Consider the following 20,599-nt stretch of genomic DNA (forward strand, 5'->3'; position numbering starts at 1 on the left):
TTTTTATTTCAAGTAAATATTATAATTTTTAAATAAAATAATGTATAACACTGTATCATTGAGTAATCGTACCATAGATTAGATAACTTTATTTCTCAAATAACATTAGTTTTTAATCTAAATGGTCTATTAAAAATCCTTCTAACTTAATTATAAATAAATAATAAACTGAGAAGAGAAAAAACATCGTAACCTTCAATTTTGACCGGCTAATTATTTAGGAATCAAGGATTGTCAATTTAAGGAAAGTATGTAGATGAGCAATGGTTTCCCATTAGGTTAAGCCGTTAAGGGGCATGAATGACTAAGAAATAATTGAAAGAAGAAAAATTTCTAAATGCGTAAGCTTTCAATTTCACCCAATTTTCTTTCTCAATTTCCTTTGGTGCATAGGAAACAGAAGGCAAAAGTGAATGTCAGTCAATCAAATAACGGTCCTCACTCCTCAGAATTCCAAGGCTCTAAGCAACCAAAGAATAGTTCAACTTCAACCCAAGTCGCTGACATGTTCTTTTCTACCCTAAAATTTTGCTCCCAATCCCTCTTTAATCTCCCTGATTAGGTCAGATTTCAACCTCCTTAAATCTCATTCCATGCACCCATTCCCAATTTTGCATGAATTTCTCTTTTTTTACAGGTGCTAAGTCCATTCTTGCTTGAAATATTCAACGTGGAAATCAGAGCGTGCATGAACTGCTCTGTTTTTTTTTGCTTCAAACTGAAATAAAGCGATTGATGGATTTCACTGATGGGTGCCCAAAACAAGTGTGCACTAAATACCCACTTTGATTTGGTGAATATGGGTTCTGCCAATTGGATTTTTCTCAGAAAGATGGCTTTGTGTTCTGGCTCTTTCACCGTCTCTGTCTCCTCCTTTTTGCTTGCTCTGTTCCGATTTTTCTGCAGGAAAATCTTCGTCAGGTATTAAAATCCCTAGTTGGGTTTCGCAAATTCAGATTTTTAACATTCAATAACATCTCTTTTTTTCTCTTTTCTCTTGCAGATTTTATAAAGACGAAAGTTTTAAGTTGAACAATTCCTGTTGTTCGAGCACTCTTTCCGAAGAAAGCAATCATATGGAATCGAGTCCTATTGAGCCAGTAGCTCTGCCCAAGAAGGCTGATTCTGAGACTTCGAAGAGTGACGATGATTCAGAATTTTATGATATTGATGATGATACAGAGACTTCGAAGCCAAATTTTGTTTTTAAATTTGAGTTCCAGACTAAGGAAATATTAAGTAGAATCAATAAAGGGAATCCTAATGGTGACTCTGCTATCTCGGCTATGGCTTCACCAGCAAACAACAAAGAGTATGAGTTCCGGGAGGAACCAGAAGTCACAAGCAGCAGCAGCAAGTATGAATTTGAAGCCCAAAAGAATGTTAGTTGTTTCAGGGAAGAAGCTAAAGTTTCAAGCTTTACTGTCAAAGAAGTGTATGCTGGCAAGTCTATTGGTGGTTCTGTAGATTTTAAGCAGTTGCTTACAGAAGCAAGTGTTCATGAAGAAATTCCTCAGCATTCTGAAGATGGTGGATGCAAGGAAGTGGAGGCAGAGAAGAAATCAGTCATAGAAGATCCTCATTCGGAGAACGAGCAGTTGGAGAGTCAGGAAAACGATGCTGTGGCCGAGAAAGTTTCTTCTCAAGAAGATAGGTTTCTGTCAGAGAAGGACTTTGTTGGTTCAGATTTTGATTCAGATTCTATTTGTTCAAGCCATGAGTTCTCAGTTATGAGTCAATATATTGGTTCCCCCAGTTCTGGGCTTTTGTCAGAAACAGATTTTGTGGACAGAGATCAACTTGGTACTTTGGAAGGGATTGACTTGCAGAATTTTGATATTGGGTATGAACCTGATGGTTTTGATGAAGAAGAAGAGAATGTGGAACAACTTCGAGAGCTAGAAGAATTGCCTGGGAATGATCATAATCACAACCCCAACAGCTCCAACCCTGAAGGTTTCAGTGCCAACGAAGAAAAGCCAGTGGATGGTTTAGAAAATTCTGCAAAACCCAGTGGTCATAATCTGTCAGCTACTGATTCTGAGGATTCAAACACATTGGAAACATTGTGGGAACATCAAGAATTGATAGAGCAGTTGAAAATGGAGCTCAAGAAAGTCAGAGCTACTGGTCTGCCCACCATTCTTGAAGAATCTGAGTCCCCAAATATGGAAGATTTGAAGCCATGGAAGATTGATGAAAAATACCAACATGGAGACCGAATGAGTGAACTTCACAAGTTCTACAAGAGTTACAGAGAACGAATGCGAAAATTCGATATTTTGAATTACCAGAAGTTATATGCAATAGGTCAGTCACTTTTTATCAAACTTCTTTATTAATTTCCTTTAATTTTGATTTCTTCAAAGTCACATTTTGTGTTTGTGTTTTCTTCCCCAGTTTTTCATTTCATGTTTGTTGAAACACCTGATCATAATTCAAAAGAGATGTTCTAACTGCACTAATCTATTCAATCAATTGGCATGATTAACCCAACCCACTTTAGGTGGTTTTATCAAGTTAGGACCCACCAAATCTTGTTAGTTGATCATGGGACAAGCATGAACCTGCTCAGCTCCCAAGCATTAAGAGTGATTATTACATTAAAGTCCATATACTGAACTAATTAGAGCACTGCATCCCTTTCATGGTTCTCAAATGTCAGCACTTCCAAAAGGCGCTTTTGCATGTGTAGCTGTTTAAATAGTCTGAAGTACCAATTACATACTAGTGGCCTAGTGGGATATGCACATAATAGTGCATAGAGCCACCCCATTCTCCTTAATTTATGGTCGATTCTAAAAGTTAAAAGGTTCATATCTATTATTCATTATAATTTTTAGCACCATATAAGCATGCTAATCTTAGCTCCCACCAGTCTAATTATAGAATTGCTTTAATGCTCCACTATTTCTTAGCTTGTTTCTTTTATGAAGACAAGCTCCGAAAATTCATGTCCACATGAAAAGTTTCTGTGTGATTATTAATTATATTGGCTTTTGGGTTATGCTAAATGTGTATGTGGCCAATTACATCTGCTCGCTGTTTATTTGTATCTTTTTGTTTTCATGAAAATTCATGTACAGATTTTCTGCAGTCCAAGGACCCACTTAAATCATTTTCAAGCAGCAAATCCTCAACTCCTGCAATCACATCCTTTCTTTCACAGAACTTTTGGAGATGCAAACGCAAGAAGGATTCAGATTCTGACCCAATGGTTAAGTTCATTAAAGAATTACATAGTGATTTGGAAGTGGTTTATGTTGGGCAGTTGTGCCTTTCTTGGGAATTCCTTCAATGGCAGTATGAGAAGGCCTTCGAGCTTTGGGAATCTGACTTATATGGAATACGTCCATATAATGAAGTTGCAGGCGAATTTCAACAGTTCCAAGTGCTCATGCACAGATTTGTAGAGAATGAATCTTTTCAAGGGCCAAGGGTTGAAAATTATGTGAAGAATCGATATGTTATGCGCAATCTTCTTCAAGTTCCAGTGATTAGAGGTGACAACTTTAATTAAATTAAGTAGCGTTTATTTAGGGATGTTGAAGATTGATTTAGAGAGACTAATACAAACTTTGTGTATTGCATTGCAGAGGACAATTTGAAAGACAGAAAGAAAGCAAGAAGAAAAGGCAAAGATGATAGTGCAATTACAAGTGACATTCTAGTGGAGATATTGGAAGAATCAATTAGGACCATTTGGAGATTCATTCGAGCTGATAAATATGCTAATACCACTATTGCTTGTCAAAGAGGCACAAGGGCACAACTTCAAGACTCGGATTTGAAGCTTTTAACGGAAGTCCAAACAAATCTTCAAAAGGTCTATTTTGTTCTTTATCGGACAATTTGATATGTTATATTGTTATGCATTATATTGTCCTATATATTACTGATGTTTGGCTTAACCATGAAACTTGTTTTACTTTGGAGTATTGCAGAAGGAGAAGAGGCTCAAGGAGCTGTTGAGGAGTGGGAACTGCATACTAAGGAGATTTCAAAAGCATGAAGAAGACGGCAGTGATCATCTCTACTTCTTCTCTCAAGTTGACATGAAATTAGTATCGAGGGTTTTAAACATGTCGAGTATAACAACAGAGCAACTAGTGTGGTGTCACAATAAGTTAAACAAGATACATTTTGTGCACCGAAAGATTCATGTAGATCCTTCCTTCTTGTTATTTCCATGTTAGTTAGTATATATTAGCCTTTTTTCTGTGTTTTTGTCTCCACAAATTAGTACCAGTAGCATTTTCACCCAGGCATCATAATTATATGGGCCATCAAAGAAAACAGAATGGTATTCATAGCCCAAATAATCTAGTTATAGATGTTTGATAAAGCAAATTAAATTTGGGAAAGTGTATGGATTGAAAATTCAATGGTGTCCCCACGCGCCTTTCCTGCTATATCGGTAAGTCATAATGTTACAATATTTTGTTGGTCGAAAATTCAATGGTGGTATCATTCCTTTCCTCTAACAAATTACTTTGATGGGAAATTTTGTGTGGTGGGTATGTAGGTAGGTAACAACAAATTTACTGTGGTGATTTTGTTGGGTAATGACTCTACATGTTCTGGTGGACCAACCTAGTCCTGCTAATAGGCTTAACTAGGCCCAACCTAGTCCAGCTAATAGGCTCGACCGTAACTGATGGACCAGTCACAGAGCCCATTTTCAACCTCAGTCCAAAAAATAAAATGAAAGGGAAGGACCCAATTAAGCAGTTGACACGTGCTGAGAATCGTAGCTTTTAAATAACACTTGGCTCTGCAGTATGCGTAACATCCATCTACGCGTTGTAAGCAAAAATTACAAGGGAATCTTGGTCTATTTGGTTGGGGGAGGATTTCAAGCTTTATCTATTCACATTCACCATAATTTATACAGTAATAAATTTGTCATTGTAAAATTTACAGTTCACTCATTCTACCCATAACACTTGAAATGAACATCTACCAAGAATTGAACCTATAATCTACTCTTCTCATTTTTTACCAACCCTTATTTCTCAATTAGTCTACTCAACTCTCATTGTCTTTAACTCTGTATTATTATTAATTTTTTGTACGTCTATACTGTCATTCTACCTACAATTAAGAATAACAATACTCTCTAGTCTCTACCAACCCTCATTAGTCCAGTAGTCCTTCATCAATTCTTTACTTTTTCTTTGGTCTCTACAACTGTATTGCTCTCCAATCAACGCTAGGAACTTGGGAAGGTACAACATTAAGTTTTAATTTGTACATATCAATTGTTTTATTAACAGTCTATTCACATAAAAATTCTTTCAACAGATTGTCGGTTTAAATACAAAAATAATAATTGTCTCATTCATTTAATATTTTTATTATTTAGATTTGTCATTATTGATTTGAACTATCCCTCCCCCACCCTTTTCATAATGATGCAAATCTACAGAGGCAAAGAGATCGGAGCCTTTCCTACCAGAAAGCAAATCCGACCCAATTTACGGCCCAACGACAAAACGCGGAAGTAGCTTAACCTAAAACCTACCACATTTAATTGCTGCCCACCACATCACGAACGCGTAGACATAACGACCTAACAAAAGTAAAAACGACATAGAAACTGCGGGCCCCACTTGGACAGTTGGTTGTTGGGTGCAAACAAAGACTCAACACTCAACAGTCTCACAGTTCTTATTTACGAAAGCAAAGCCGAAAAGCAGAAAACCGCAGGCAGTTTCTTTTTGCTTCCTACTGACGACCGAATATTCGAATGGCATCCAAAACGGCGTCGCATTCGCAACCACCACCATCTACTTCCCCTCTGCCGTGGAGGACTCGCATATCGTTGATGGTCCTGTCAAAAGTCACGGACACGTGTCGCCGCCCAAACGGCACCATCAACCGCCGTCTCCTCAACCTCCTCGACTTCCGCTCCTCCGCCAACCCCACAGCGCCAGTCAAAGGCGTTACCACCTCCGACGTCACCGTGGACCCCAACCGCGATCTCTGGTTCCGCCTCTTCGTCCCTAGTACGACGTCGTCCTCTTCTCTACCAGTTGTCGTATTCTTCCACGGCGGCGGCTTCAGCTTCCTCAACCCGGCCAACCTCGCGTACGACGCCGTTTGCCGCAAGTTCGCCCGCCGAATCCCCGCCGTCGTCGTCTCCGTCAACTACCGCCTCTCCCCCGAGCACTGCTACCCCTGCCAATACGAGGACGGATTCGACGTCGTTTCCTTCCTTGACCGAAACGACGCCGTGCTACCTGAGATCGCGGACCGTTCTCGAACGTTCTTGGCCGGTGACTCCGCCGGCGCCAACCTGGCCCACCACGTGGCGGTGCGCACGTGCCGCGAGGCCAATAAACTCCGAAATGTGAAGCTGGTGGGGTTGATTTCGATTCAACCGTTTTTCGGGGGAGAGGAGCGGACAGAGTCGGAGATCCGACTGGCGCACGCGCCTCTGGTGTCGGTGGCCAGAACCGATTGGCTCTGGAAGGCTTTTCTGCCGGCGGGGTCGGACCGGGACCACGAGGTGGTGAACGTGAGTGGGCCGAACGCGGTGGACATTTCGGGGCTGGAGTATCCGGCTACGGTTGTTTTCGTTGGGGGATTGGATCCGCTGCAGGACTGGCAGAGGAGGTACTGTGATTGGTTGAAGAAATCCGGGAAGCAGGCTAAGCTAATCGAGTATCCAAGCATGGTCCACGCCTTCTACATTTTTCCGGAATTGCCGGAGTCGAACCAACTGCTTTCCCAAGTCAAAGATTTCGTTGCTTCTATCTAATTTGCAATTTTTGCATGCAAGTCTTGTGTAAGCTTTTAATTTCTACTAGTTTCTGGGGTTTTGGAATTCCAACAGTTGTTTTGTGACTGTTTCTATGTATGTATTCCCTGTCCTCTCATTGGTCTGTCTTCGTGTGCTGTCACCGCTCACGTATAATACGCGGCCTGAACATCACTACAAGCATGTCATAGACAATCCATGTTTGGTGGGTTAAGTGATCATGCTGACGTGTTGTACGTACTATGAGCTTTTGGATTCTGCATGGAGGGTTTAGATTTAAAAGTCATGAAGAGACATGCGTACGACAGCGTACCTTGTTAAACTAGCTTGTTAGTCATGGAGCACCGGGTACCTCAGGTATAGGGTCCATAGGGATTGAGTTTAAGTTGAGTTGTGATATTTCATATTTGGCTGTAAACACTTGGACCACTTAGATAACTTAAGGTTTTATTTGTTTTGTTAGTTATTTGTGTTGTTATGATGGACTTTGAACCCTAGCTTTATATTTTTTAGTGCCTTATGGGTTCTTTTAATGCATTGTCTTTTTTTGACAAAAAAAAAAAAAAAAAGAGGTTTTATTTCATCTGCAATTTAAATACAGAAAATATGCAAAATGTGAGAGAGCGCTCATGAGCATAGAGCTCACCCACATCTCACATTAATTTTGCATTTTTCATCTTACATTGAAGACAAATTTGATAACCATATCACTAAGGAATGTTGAAATGACCACATTTGATAGATCACATAATATGATAATTGATGTGTCCATGCCCTATTAGATAATGTGATTTAATTTTTAAAATTTTAAAACTAGCCATAATTTGTTATATTTAAAGAATCTCAACAATATTTTTAAAAATTATTTAAAAATCTAACTTCGAGTAGTATTCGAGTTTTCATCAAGAAGTGCTCAAATCCCTTCGAGTCGTGCTCAACCTTACTATGTATTACTTTGGGAGTTTTGAGCATTATTTGATGAGAACTTAAGTCCTACTTGAGGGTTGGGTTTTTAAATTTTAAAAAAATTTGTTGAAAGCCTTTAATAAAAACATAAAAAAGGTTAATTTTTAAAATTTATTTTTTAATTATAGCACTTAATCCAAAAAGTATTTTCACCTTATCCTTTACACTTCCAACTCTCTTTCATTTGTATCCATTCTCAATCAACAATTTGGTCCAGGAGCACCAGGACTGCAATATGAGTGGGTGGAGGAGGGTCCATTTCATTAGTCCCTAAAAATTCTCCGGCCCGCGAATCACTACAGGGCCCCACCCTAAGGGGATAGGTTAAGAGCATGTATAATGGCTTTTTGCTCAATGTCATGCTATATGCTATATTTAGCATGACTTTTAGCATGACTTTTAGCATTTAGTAATAAATTTTGTATTTTTTACTCTAATGACTTAAAAGCTATAGTTATATGTTAATATGTTTATATTTTTAATATATTCATATATATCCTTATAAATTAAATTTAATATATTAAATTATTTTAATAATTATATCATTGTAAATATTTTAATGAGATTTTTAATATGAGCCCAATATTAAATATATTTTAATATTATTATTTTAATATCTAAATTAATATTTTAGTATTTTTCATGTCAAAGTTAAATTTAAAAATTGTAAAATTTGAATACATGACCAATCAACTCATGACAGTTGCTCATCTTCATGCCTCTTGCTGCAACATTTTTCATTCATGTGATCGAATATCCTGTCCTCTCTTTCTCCTCGTGGGACCCAACACTTTTTCAACCAATCACTTTCTTTCACTTGGTTTTTTATTTTTTCTTTACCCATACTTTTCAAATGGTAGGCCAACTTTTTTTTTGAGTTTCTCAATAGCAATTGCTAAATTTTTTGCTATATATAGTAAAAAATTTAGCAATAGCATATCAAATGCTAAATTTAGCTATGTCATTGTAATGAGCTTTTTTATCAATTTTGTTATATTTAGCATATAGCATAGCATTTAGCCATGCATTGTAAATGCTCTAATACCACTCCCCATACCTAATAGTTTAATAAAGCCATAAATATTCTTTGGATTCCCCACCCCTAATAGTTTAAGCTTTTAATATGAATATGTATAATATGGTATTAGAGCCAACATGGCTGCATTTAAAAGTACCACAAATGAAGACTTCCAGTCATCTTAAAAATGGATCCTTTATCCACGTGTATAATCACCTAAAAGAGGAGTTCACGTGATGGGAAGTGTGAGCCATTAGTCTCACATTGGATAAACCAAATGTCTAAAAATACCAAAAATACTGATTGGATCTCTCAACCATACAAGGACAAGTAATTGCGACTGAAAATGAAGAATTGTCGACTGTCAGATATTGCAATGAATTTAGGCTAAATATCAAATTCGATCTCATAGATCTGCACGGAGTTGACAATAGGACGTATGCAAACCCACCATGTACCAACCAATTATCTAGATTGTTGACAAATCGTTTTATTGGATGAAGGTAACGTAGGGGTTCAAAGAGATCGATATATGCTTGTTCGAAGTGTTCCATTTTAGCATTTGATTCTTTGCCAATTAGACCAAGTCCAATTTTGGGTCTTGTTTGCATCATATATGACCATAGCATTTAACTTCCTTTTCTTGGTAAAAATTAATTTATTGCTAAGATTTTCCTTTGCTCTTTGTGATTGCAGCAAGGTCGATCACGCTGTTGCATGCGGATCCAAGAAATTTTATTTATGGGCGCGAAAGAAATACAAGAAATTGCCTATATATCTCAGCCGGCCTCTTTGAGACATTTTATCCAACTAAATATTCAGAAAAATATAAATGGATAAACTACATTGCTGGGTGAAAATTAATGAAGAAATTTTTGTTGCGTAAGAAGTTGGATTCCGTTCGCCTCTATATACATCTGCGAGTGATCATCCATCGTATTTATTGGCCTTAATTTCTGTCTGGTCCTCATTCTCACACAAGACATTCATTCACATTCACAAATATATTCAAAGTCTAATTTGCATCTATACTAGATAAAATTACAAAAATATACACTATAATACGTTTTAGGGTTTAGGATTAATGGTACATGCATACATTCCTCACAGCATTAGCATGATATTGTATAAACATACAGAATTTTTTTGTGACCATGAAACCAAAGCAAAAGTAGATAAAAGGCACCATGGCTAGCTAGAAATAGTTTTGGTTCCTCCTCATATGCATATATTACACTTGAACCAGAGCAGCTTTCACGAAATTTTAGAATTTATTACCTACCATTTAGATTCGAAAATTGAGCAAAGACTGCAGTTCCTGATTGGTCATTGATGGTGGTCTGAAGTTGTTGAGGTGGACGGTCATCCTTCTCTTCGAGGATAGTAGCCGGGGCAGCAGCGGGAGGAGGGGGTGGCACAGCCTGAGTGGTAGAAGGGGTGTCCTCATCTTCAGGCTTGCCTTGAGTGAAAGCCTCTTGAAGCTGCAGAGCATACTCCAAGTTCCACAGCACATCTCCCATGGAAGGCCTGTCCACACCATGCTCTGCCAAACACTTCTCAGCAGCCTCACCAAACTTGTTCATGGATTCGGGGTTGATGTTTCCGAGGAGATGAGGATCGAGGATCTTTTCGAGCAAGCCCTTCCTCTTCCACTGCATTCCCCAGTCAGCCAAGTTGACTTGCTCTCTTGGGAGTGCAGGATTGATAGCGGGGCGAGCGCAGAGTGCCTCCAACAACACCACTCCAAACGAGTAGACGTCGGATTTTTCAGTCAATTGTTGCCTCCTGAAGTACTCCGGGTCCAAGTAGCCGAAACTTCCCTTGACCGCAGTGCTGACGTGGTTTTGTCCCATTTGGGCATCTTTGGAGAGGCCGAAATCGGCAACCTTGGCAGTGAAATGGTCATCAAGCAAAATGTTGGTTGTCTTGACATCGCGATGAATGATGCCTTGTGCTGTTCCCGTGTGGAGGTAATGAAGGCCACGCGCGGAGCCAATACAGATCTCAAGCCTCTTCTTCCAAGACAAGGGTGGCAAGTTCTTGCCATAGAGATGGTCCCTGAAAGGCCCATTGGACATGTACTCGTAAACCAGGATCATCTCGGAGTTTTCGTCACAGTAGCCAATGAGGGACACCAAATGCCTGTGCCTGAGCTTGGACAGCATCTGAATCTCCGTTTGGAACTCCGTAATGCCCTGTTCGGATTGCGGGTTTCCTCGCTTCACGGCCACGCTGGTCCCGTCGTCAATGACACCCAGGTACACATTGCCAAAGCCCCCAACGCCGATGATCTTGGTGGAGTCGAAATTGTTGGTGGCTTCCTGGAGCTCCGCGAAAGAGAAGTAGCGGCCGAGGCCCATGCTGGAGTTGTACAAGCCGCTCTTGTTGGACATGGAGTTCTTACTTGACATGAAGCTGCTACTGTCTCCTGCGTGCACAGGAAGCAACCAAGAAGAGAAGCTGTTCCTCTTCTGCCAGTCCTGAGGCCTCTTCTTCCACTTTATCACCATCGCTCCAAGCCCCACGAAAGCCCCGAACATCAGACCGAACCCCACTGCAGCCACCGCGCGGTGGACCCCCGTCCCCTTCTTCTTCTCTTCCCCGTCCACGCCGAACTCTCCGTCCAAACTGTTCACCGAATTGCTTATTTTCAGAACCTCCAGGCCGTTCAAAATCGCGTTGGGAGCACCATTCTCCATTTTCGTCGGACCCACCTGGATATTAAGCCTGCCGTCTTCAATCAACGACGAATTTACCACAATGTCCTTGTAGTACGGTACGGCCAATCCTTGCACAATGCGTGACAAATCCAAATCACTTATCGCTATGTGCCCATTGATGTACACATTGAAGTAGAGGTTCCCAAGCGTTTTGCTCACAATGTCACAGAAATGCAGCCGAACCAAATACCCAAATGCGTTCTCTGCCTCAAAGTTCCAAGTGATGTTGAAATTCGGGTTTTTCATTTGGGAATTGGCCATCTCAATCACGGTGGCGTACACAGACGGCGGCGCGATCTGTGGGGTCACCTTATCGGGGTACTTCACGCTGTTGGGGTCGATGACGCTGCTCTTGGCCAGGTTTTGGTTCTTACGGTACTTGTCATCGGGCACCCAAGTCCTCCCCAATGTGTCATTGGCCGAGGTCACCAGGGGTCCTCCCATGTTCACCCGGTACATTGTTTCGTATCCAAAGCCGGACAGCCCTTGAAACTCGGACACGGGCAGGAGGTTGTTGCCCGCGTCCATGATGAGATAGTCAGGGGCTGAAACCACCTCGATGGCATTGATGAACGCCGCAGAGTTCTTCATGGGGGAGAACTTGATGGAGAATTGTTGTTGGGTTACGTTGATGAGGTACTCCTTGAAGATGACTTGGTTGGTGTTGTTCTTGTACATGTTGTCGTTGACATTGAAGCTATGGAGTAGAGTGTAGTTGTCCGTCATGACATTGAAGGTGGCCTCCTGGAGGTTGAAGACCGAGTTGCTTAGAGGGTAGAAATGGAGGCGAACCCAATGCCACCCGGGGTGCCCCATGTGGAACGTGTACGTGGCGTCGCTCTTGAATATTCTTGTTGTTAAGTACAAAGGGGAAGGCACGTCGGCTTTGTCAACGGAGACCTTGTTGTCGTCGTCTGCCTTCAACAGTTGCGCTATGTCTGCTTCGGTCTTGAAGGATCTCCCGTCCGGGAGAGTCGCCTGCTTCGTCGCGCCACAATCGATGAGGAAGTTGTCTTGGGGAGTGAAGGCTGCCGGGCCTCCGCCGGAGACGACGGAAGCCGGGGTGGTGGCGAGGAAGGCGAAGAGAAGGACCAGGAGGATCGCCATCGGTGAGGATGAGAATGGGGATGATGGCAAGGAAGATAGAAAAAGATTGGATTTTGATTGGGGTCGTTTTTTTTCTATCTCCATCCCTCCTGGATGAGGAGGAGGTTTCAGCAGGAACGACTTGCCAAATGTTCTTCAAAAAGGGTCTGTAGAAATCTGTAATTGCTAAATTTATTTTTTCTGCTCTTTTGAATGGGTTTGTTACTATTTTTCTTGGTTATAAGTGGACGAAAGGGGTGTGACAACCCACAAAGGCTGTGAATTCCCAAGAATCAGGCAAGCTTTGTGGGCAACTTAAGATCTTTGCTGTGGAAGTTGTGTTGGTTTTCATCTCTTTTTTTAGCACTTTCAGAAAAAAGAATTAACGGCCATAAACTGTTGGACCAACTTTGAATTGGTCAAACCATTTTTCTGCCTCTCTCTTTCCCTATGAAATTTGCAGCCAAAGGAAGGTTTTTATGCATGCAGGCTTTGAGAGGACTAGGAGCTCATAGAATCTACCTGTGCTAGTTTGGCCTAGACACTAAAATTACGTAAGATAATTAAGTATCCTTATTTGTATCACCTCGACTAATCATCTTGTGTATTTTTTCTTTAATAAAAATGAATGGCACGCGAGTTAGTCTTATAAGTCTTATTTCATTGCAACCCATAAAATGGTCGATCTCCCACTATGAGTAGTTCAGCAGAAATTGATCGAGGAGTGTGAAGTTGGCAAAGTAAGAAAGAGAGGAATTAATGCATATATAAGAGAACCAAATTCCAGTTTCAGTCTGTTATATATTAATATTGAAATGTATGTGTACATATCTTTCTTCAATCTTCATCCTCCAAACCCCAGAACAAGTTTGTGGCTTAGATACCAGCTTTGTTCTTCCCACACGCCTTCTAATCTTTTTTTTTTTTCTCTCTCTCTCTCTCTCCTAACAAATTTTCTTAATGGTTTTCACGTACCATCTGATTTTCATTGTCTTAAGGCCACTAGTTTGAAGGTAAAGTGCTGTTACGACTGCACTGTCTTTCTAGCAATATTCTTTGTCTATTGATGAGGGCTGCATATGTTATTTCATTCTGCATTTGCAAAGGAAGACACCAGATATATTACACCAGATCAGGAAGGCTGATACAATCCTAGTAAATGACTAAATGAAGCCCATTATTTTGATAGGGCAGCTCTACTCCATAGAGATGATATATTCTGTGAGAGATGAATCTTGTAAAATGGCACATAGTTCTCTTTTGTTTGTTAAAAATATATAAGAAGTATATGATGTGAGAGGAAGAGAGGAAGAGAGAAAATTAAGTGAAAGGATAACGGAAGAGGGTTGGCAATGAACTTGATGGTCCAAAGCAGTGGCAAATTAAGAGTGGTACTATTTAATTTGCACACCCAATTTTCTCTCACTACACACCCCTTCACTTAATTTGTGAATTAACTTATTCGTTCATCCACGTACTAAACTCTAAACCTTCTCTCTTTATTCTATATCGGTAATAATATTGTAGAAAAGTATATTAGTTTTCATGAATAAAAACTCCACTCATCTCTTATTCGTGTTTAGATGAGATATGATAGTACATTTTTGAGTTTTTTTTTTAAATTCGTGTTCTTTCATTTCTAGTCACGATTCATTCAAAATAGTTATAAAAATTTCAGCAGACCAATGCTGGATGATCTGCGAACATGTTCACCCCCCAACACGAAATTTCAATCTTAAACCTTAAACACCCACAGTCTAAATCATTTAAAAAGAAAAAAAGGTGTTGGGATGGATTAAATAATTGAAATTAGATAGAAAAGTCTTAGATTTACATTGGAATCAAAAAAATTTAAGGCGTGTGTAAACTGTGACAAAATACTAGCAAGGCATGTGTTGAGAGGGTGGGGTGTGTGGTGTTTGAAAGTGTTGGGGGTGGGGTACGGTGTGCAGTGTTTGGAAGTGTTTGGTGGGTGTGTAGTGAGATATTTGGTGAGAGAAATGAAATATGAGTATTTTGATAATGTGAGGGGTGAATTTTGAGAAATTAGAAATTTCGAAAAGTTGGAAGGATGTGTAGTGAGAGAAAATGAGGTGTGCAAATAACATTATTTGAAATTAAAAGAAAGTTAGTGAGAGAGAGAGAGAGAGAAAGAGAGTGAGAAGAGTGAGACTTAGAGACAAGGAATGGTCAGAGATGACTATCGTTGTCTGAAATCAGATCAAAGAGTGGAAATGGAATTATTCAAATGGTTCTTGATGGTTTACATGATGTTTTCGTGTATATACACATATGTTGTACTATGTTTCTATTCGTCGAGTCCTTTATTCACTTAGATGTAAATGTAAATGAATCATAATTATGCATCCCCGTTTGATAAGTTATTCTCACCTTTTGGGCATGATGTATTGTGAGCGATGAAAGATATATGTTGTGAGAATAAAGAATAATATTCCACATTGAAAAAGTATAACGTTGCATAGTGATTTATAAAAGTTTTGTGTTACTGCTTCGATTGTCCATTAATTTTGAAATCGTTACCTAAATTTCTTTATATGTTTAGACTATAGTATCAATTATTATATAAGTTATCCTTAAATAGCATATCTAGGATTATACTGGATTATGAGTTTTCCAATCCAGCTTCTTTTTTGAAGCATAAACATGGAACACAACAATTAAACGGACCCCTATGTAAAATAGGAAAACTTGGTTTAACCTTCAAGTAAACTTTAACCCTATAAATAGATTATAGACCGCTTAATTGAACAAAACGCATACTCAATTTCTCGGAATTCTCACTAGCTCGCCTCATTATTTTCTTTTTTCTATATTATTTTATGTTTTTATTTTTTTTTGTGGGTCTTGACTCTTGAGTAAAGTAAATCAGTAAAACAAAAAAGGGTAAAGTGAATGCTTGCTTGCTCGACAATACAGAACCAGGCATAAAAGGAATTTGGCAGCTCAGATTTTTCTTGCTTCTCAGAACCACCATAGCCGACCGTCGCTTTCACTCATCACTTTTCCAATAGCCGTCCGATGACGACCGAGGCAGAGGACGCCGTACGACGTCGCACGGCGATTGCCGATTACCGCAAAAGGTTACTCCAGCACAAGGAACTCGACTCCCGAGTACGCGCAGGTCAGATTCACAGCCACACCCAAACCCTAACCCCTCTTTTTCAATTAACAAAAAAAAAAGATTGTCCAAATTAGTGAACTTTAGTGTGTTCGATTTTCTAGGGTTTCAATTCCGATTTTCAATTGAGCGATTTGATTCTGATTTTGCTCCCTAGTTTTCAAATACACTCGATTTAGTTCCTGGGGCGGTTTGTATTGGGTTATGCGTATAGTATTTATTGCAAGGAATTTAGAAATTTAGAAACTTAGAAACTTTGAAGAATTTGTTTGGGTCAGAATTGATTTTGTTGCAATGGGATTGTATGCAGTGCGAGAAAACTTGCGGGGGGCGAAGAAGGAGTTTGGTAAAACTGAAGATGATTTGAAGTCCCTTCAAAGTGTTGGACAGATTATTGGCGAAGTTCTCAGGCCGCTCGATAATGAACGCTGTAAGTAAATTATTGTCTTTTTCAAACTCTATGCTATGCTTGTTATCCTTTCTTTGTTTAAAGCATAATTCTTGTTAGTAAAGTTGTTAACTTTTAGTGAGTATAGTTTTGTTAGGACTTCTTTGTGTTTGACAAGTGCGAAAGTAATGGTCTTTGCTATTATTTCTTCAGTGATAGTGAAAGCAAGTAGCGGCCCTAGGTATGTGGTTGGCTGTCGTAGTAAAGTTGACAAAGAAAAACTAACAGCGGGCACCCGGGTTGTTTTGGATATGACTACTTTGACTATCATGAGGGCTCTTCCAAGAGAGGTGTTTATCTTCTCCTTAATTGTGATGTAATTTGAGAATTTGCTTGCCTACCATCGACATTCTTGTATGTTATGATTTGCAGGTTGATCCAGTGGTATATAATATGCTTCATGAAGATCCAGGTAATGTTAGCTACTCTGCTGTGGGAGGGCTATCAGATCAGATTCGAGAGCTTAGGGAATCAATAGAACTGCCTTTAATGAACCCTGAGCTCTTCGTTAGAGTGGGGATCAAACCTCCTAAGGTAATTTTGACATTTGTTGGTGATTTTCATAACTTAGTGGCATTTTCATTGATGTGATCTTGCTTAAATTAGCAACCGAGAAACGTAGAAATTTCGTGAAGTACTTTTCTTTCCTTATTTTATTTTAATTGTTTCAGGGCGTTCTTCTCTATGGACCTCCAGGAACTGGGAAGACATTGCTAGCCAGAGCAATTGCCAGCAACATAGATGCCAACTTTCTCAAGGTTAGTTATTCTTTGTTGTAGATTATGTATCAAGTTTTAAGTTTTCCTGTTGCACATAATGATAATTTTTTTAATAGGACTATACTCTTTTTTATCTGTGTCTACTCATCATCTTGATATTTGATACTTTTATTCATGAAATTAGGTTGTATCAAGTGCCATTATTGATAAATATATTGGTGAAAGTGCGAGATTGATAAGGGAAATGTTTGGTTACGCTCGTGATCACCAGGTTGGAACTAGAATTTTATTGGACAATTTCACATTCTATATTACTGTTTAAAACCTTACCTTATTTTGTTAACTTCTTGTCTAGCCTTGTATCATTTTTATGGATGAGATCGATGCTATTGGTGGACGGCGTTTCAGTGAAGGGACCAGTGCTGACCGTGAAATTCAGCGAACGCTTATGGAGTTGCTTAACCAATTAGATGGATTTGATCAGCTTGGGAAGGTATATCTGTTGTCTTCATTTATATCAAGCTTGATCTTTGGTTTGATCATAACAAAACAGACGTAAACTCATTTATTTGGTCATATCTTTGCATGTTTTGGTAATGGAAGTTGATTAATTTGGTTTCTTAGGTGAAAATGATCATGGCAACCAATAGGCCTGATGTTCTAGATCCCGCACTTCTCCGCCCTGGGCGACTAGACCGAAAGATAGAGATTCCATTGCCTAATGAACAGTCAAGAATGGAAATTCTTAAAATCCATGCTGCAGGGATAGCCAAACATGGGGAAATTGATTATGAGGCAGTTGTGAAGCTTGCTGAGGTAAGCATGATATGGTTGTCTGTATCAAAAGAATTATTTGCATCCTTTACCTGAATGTTTTGATGCACTGTCTTCGTTTCAGGGCTTTAATGGGGCTGATCTCCGGAATGTTTGCACTGAAGCTGGGATGTCTGCGATTCGTGCTGAACGGGATTATGTCATCCATGAAGATTTCATGAAGGTAACATGTAAAATACAGTACTGCTATCATGTTGTTCTGGGCCACAATACAATCTGTGTTGGAGCTGCTTAACCATGGACCTGAAGAAAGCATCTGGATACACTTATATGATTTAACTTTAGTTTTTTATTAATTTGAGAAAAATGATTATTTTAGATCTCACAAAAAATGTAGAAGTTAAAAGAGAATTTGATAGGGTCAATGATGTCCCTTCAGGGGCCAATGGCTGGGTTACAAACTTACACAACAGTTCCCTTTTGCCCTTTGTTTCATCACCTATAGGGTTCGACTACCTGCTCTATTAAGAGTTGACGAACCCAAGATCTCTTGTCAAAGGGAGAGAAAATATACTGTGCTACAAGAAGCCACATGTTTATCTTAATTCAAATTGGTGTCAAATATATTTCTGTAGCATAAAATTTGATGCTTAGTGACATTTGTCTTGCTTCATTGATATACATGTGTATAATCACTTAATCAGTTGTATATATCTTGATTCTAATACTGTCTTTTTTCAGGCTGTACGGAAATTGAATGAAGCCAAGAAACTTGAATCTAGTGCTCACTACAATACCGATTTTGGGAAGGAATGAAGCTGAGTGTGAACCCACCCAAAGAGTTGTTAACGAGTTAAACTCCAATCATGTGCTGTCTGTTGGACTGTTTTATTTAGTGAGTTGTGGATGGTGGTAAACTGCAATATATCTTCCAGAAATGTGTTTTACCACAATAACCACTTTATGAATTGTGTTCTGAAAAAAATTGTAAGCAGCATTTAATCGTTTGAGTCTTTTGTGTTTTTAGTATTATGATTGTCCAACATTCAATTGTTTGTTGCTTAGTCCAACATTCAACATTTAATAGTCTATTTATTTTTAGTAATATGATTGAACAGTCAATTGTTTGTTGCTTAGTACTGCTATAGAGACCACTACGGCATGATAACATGCACGAAATTATTGGTTAGTTTTATCGGGTTGGGTCCATAACAGGTTGACATGATGATAACACGCTTTAATATTAATGGGTCGGGTTAGTGTTTTTATTTTATTTTATGAAATTTGTTTTCTTTAGGTTATACAAAAACTTTTAGGCTGTTATTTATTTGTTGGATGTGTTTTCTTTTAAAATGTTGTTAGATTATGTGTTAACCATAAGTATGTTAATATGTTTTATCTATGTTTTACTTAGTATTTTTATGTAATTTTGGATATTAGTTTACAAATCAAAGTCATAGCTTAATCAAGCTTAACTGAATGAAACCGACTTCTTAAAAAGTGTGACCTACGGCACTACAGCTCATCCAACTCCCTGGCGACTCAACAGCTGACATGGACCACTTGTTGAGCTGAAGAAAATGATTTAGTGAAGACATCAACTAATTGATCTTCAGAACCGATGAATCTGACCTCAAAGGCACTCGCATTGTCACACCCTCTTCTGGTGTTCTTTCTTGAATCGTTTTGGAAATAAATGATTATTTTGCTAAATCCTCTAACCTGATCCAAGGATGGTGTAAATTTCTTATATTTTTGGATGAAAGTTGGATGTGAGCTAGAATATCCAACCTTTTCTGTTTGGAGAATTTCCAATTATCTTTGTTCATTCCTGATAATTTTCTCACTATCCAAACGGCCTCATCAATTTTCTTGTTTATTTTACGAGAAGGGAAAAGGAAAACAGAATAGAAATTTCCAAGTTATTAGGGCCCGTCTGGTAACGTTTTACAGAACAATTTTCTAAAAACTGTATTGTAAAATGAAAATGACAAATTAAATTTTGCATTCTCAAAATATGAGAAGGCGTCTGGTAGAGTAATTAAAAAGCAATTATATAAAACAAAAATAATGAAAACACATTTGATATTAACCAATTATTACAACCAAATAATTATATTCACAAAAGATATTAATTATAAATTATTATTAATCAATTTCATAAAATATATAATTAAAAAGAAGAGAAGTTTTATAAAATCCAACCCACCTCGGGCGGCGCGACTACCTTGGAGGTGGAAGAGTTGTTAGTGGCCGTATTATTAATGGAGACAACACTGCAAGCACCTATGATCTAGTTGAACATATGTATTTTCTCTATGTAAAAGTTGTTAAGGTTCGTGAGCTTTCTGTCATGGATGTTACGGAGAGTTTTGATCCATTTATTGAAGCGGGAATTGGAAACTATAGAGGGATTACAAAGTATATATTTTGAGAGATGGGAAGAGAGAGAGAGAAAAAAAGAAAAAAAGAAATAGAGGAGAGATGAAGAGAGATGGGTGAGGTGGGCAGCGCGGGGGGTAGGGTTGCCGCCGGTGGTGGATCTGGCTAGGTGGGGAGGAGGTGCATATCACATGTTTTTTTTTTTTTATTTGTATCTGTGTTATCTATGTTTTCTAAATTCACTGAAAACATCATTTAGTCGTTTTCTGAATTTACACTGTAAACTAGAAATTCTATTTTGTATTTTTCAAAAACTGTTTTCTCAATACGGCAACCAAATACATTTTTGTCATTTTTTGAATTTGTAAAATGAAAAACCGTTTTGTAAAACGTTACCAAACGCACCCTTAGCTTCTTTGTTTGTATTCTATACTCGTTTCCCTCCTTTTGGCCTCTCACATTCACACGGAAGTTCCTCTTTAGGCTTTTTTTACTCCTTTTAAAAAGAAATTTTTTACCTGTATCTTTTCACCACTGTGGACTCCACTGTCAAATTACAAGGATTTCGATTTTTGGGCCCTCAA

At 38.7% G+C, this 20,599-nt stretch overlaps 4 protein-coding genes across 4 annotated transcripts; 3 read left to right on the top strand and 1 right to left on the bottom strand.

Annotated features, from left to right (window-relative positions):
- Positions 1 to 397: 397 nt before the first annotated feature.
- LOC147288572 (uncharacterized) lies at positions 398 to 4,399 on the top strand. The gene is made up of 6 exons (XM_086241134.1): positions 398 to 562; positions 638 to 921; positions 1,004 to 2,310; positions 3,087 to 3,503; positions 3,597 to 3,826; positions 3,945 to 4,399. Exons 2-6 carry the CDS (start codon positions 749 to 751, stop codon positions 4,194 to 4,196), a joined length of 2,379 nt encoding a protein of 792 aa, XP_086097260.1. The 5' UTR covers positions 398 to 562; positions 638 to 748; the 3' UTR covers positions 4,197 to 4,399.
- Positions 4,400 to 5,365: 966 nt separating this feature from the next.
- On the top strand, positions 5,366 to 7,262 carry CXE18 (carboxyesterase 18). Its single transcript, XM_086239367.1, has one exon. It carries the CDS (start codon positions 5,750 to 5,752, stop codon positions 6,761 to 6,763), a length of 1,014 nt encoding a protein of 337 aa, XP_086095493.1. The 5' UTR covers positions 5,366 to 5,749; the 3' UTR covers positions 6,764 to 7,262.
- Positions 7,263 to 9,841: 2,579 nt separating this feature from the next.
- On the bottom strand, positions 9,842 to 12,780 carry LOC147288574 (putative receptor-like protein kinase At4g39110). Its single transcript, XM_086239363.1, has one exon. The coding sequence runs from the start codon at positions 12,656 to 12,658 to the stop codon at positions 10,022 to 10,024; it is 2,637 nt and encodes an 878-aa protein (XP_086095489.1). The 5' UTR covers positions 12,659 to 12,780; the 3' UTR covers positions 9,842 to 10,021.
- Positions 12,781 to 15,470: 2,690 nt separating this feature from the next.
- Positions 15,471 to 18,755, top strand: LOC147288575 (26S proteasome regulatory subunit 10B homolog A). Its single transcript, XM_086239366.1, has 10 exons — positions 15,471 to 15,695; positions 16,003 to 16,122; positions 16,294 to 16,430; positions 16,513 to 16,674; positions 16,812 to 16,898; positions 17,044 to 17,130; positions 17,215 to 17,352; positions 17,484 to 17,675; positions 17,758 to 17,856; positions 18,375 to 18,755. Exons 1-10 carry the CDS (start codon positions 15,593 to 15,595, stop codon positions 18,447 to 18,449), a joined length of 1,200 nt encoding a protein of 399 aa, XP_086095492.1. The 5' UTR covers positions 15,471 to 15,592; the 3' UTR covers positions 18,450 to 18,755.
- Positions 18,756 to 20,599: the final 1,844 nt, after the last annotated feature.

Source organism: Dryas octopetala, chromosome 4 (assembly GCF_963921425.1).
Source record: "Dryas octopetala chromosome 4, drDryOcto1.1, whole genome shotgun sequence".
NCBI classification, from domain to species: Eukaryota; Viridiplantae; Streptophyta; class Magnoliopsida; order Rosales; family Rosaceae; genus Dryas; species Dryas octopetala.

Coding starts and splice junctions, on each gene's coding strand:
- LOC147288572 (XM_086241134.1), top strand. CDS start 749: ATGGGTGCCCAAAACAAGTGTGCACTAAATACCCACTTTGATTTGGTG. Junction 3,504..3,596: donor TCAAGTTCCAGTGATTAGAG/GTGACAACTTTA, acceptor ATTGCATTGCAG/AGGACAATTTGAAAGACAGA. Junction 3,827..3,944: donor TCCAAACAAATCTTCAAAAG/GTCTATTTTGTT, acceptor GGAGTATTGCAG/AAGGAGAAGAGGCTCAAGGA.
- CXE18 (XM_086239367.1), top strand. CDS start 5,750: ATGGCATCCAAAACGGCGTCGCATTCGCAACCACCACCATCTACTTCC.
- LOC147288574 (XM_086239363.1), bottom strand. CDS start 12,658: ATGGAGATAGAAAAAAAACGACCCCAATCAAAATCCAATCTTTTTCTA.
- LOC147288575 (XM_086239366.1), top strand. CDS start 15,593: ATGACGACCGAGGCAGAGGACGCCGTACGACGTCGCACGGCGATTGCC. Junction 16,899..17,043: donor TAGATGCCAACTTTCTCAAG/GTTAGTTATTCT, acceptor TCATGAAATTAG/GTTGTATCAAGTGCCATTAT. Junction 17,131..17,214: donor GTTACGCTCGTGATCACCAG/GTTGGAACTAGA, acceptor CTTCTTGTCTAG/CCTTGTATCATTTTTATGGA.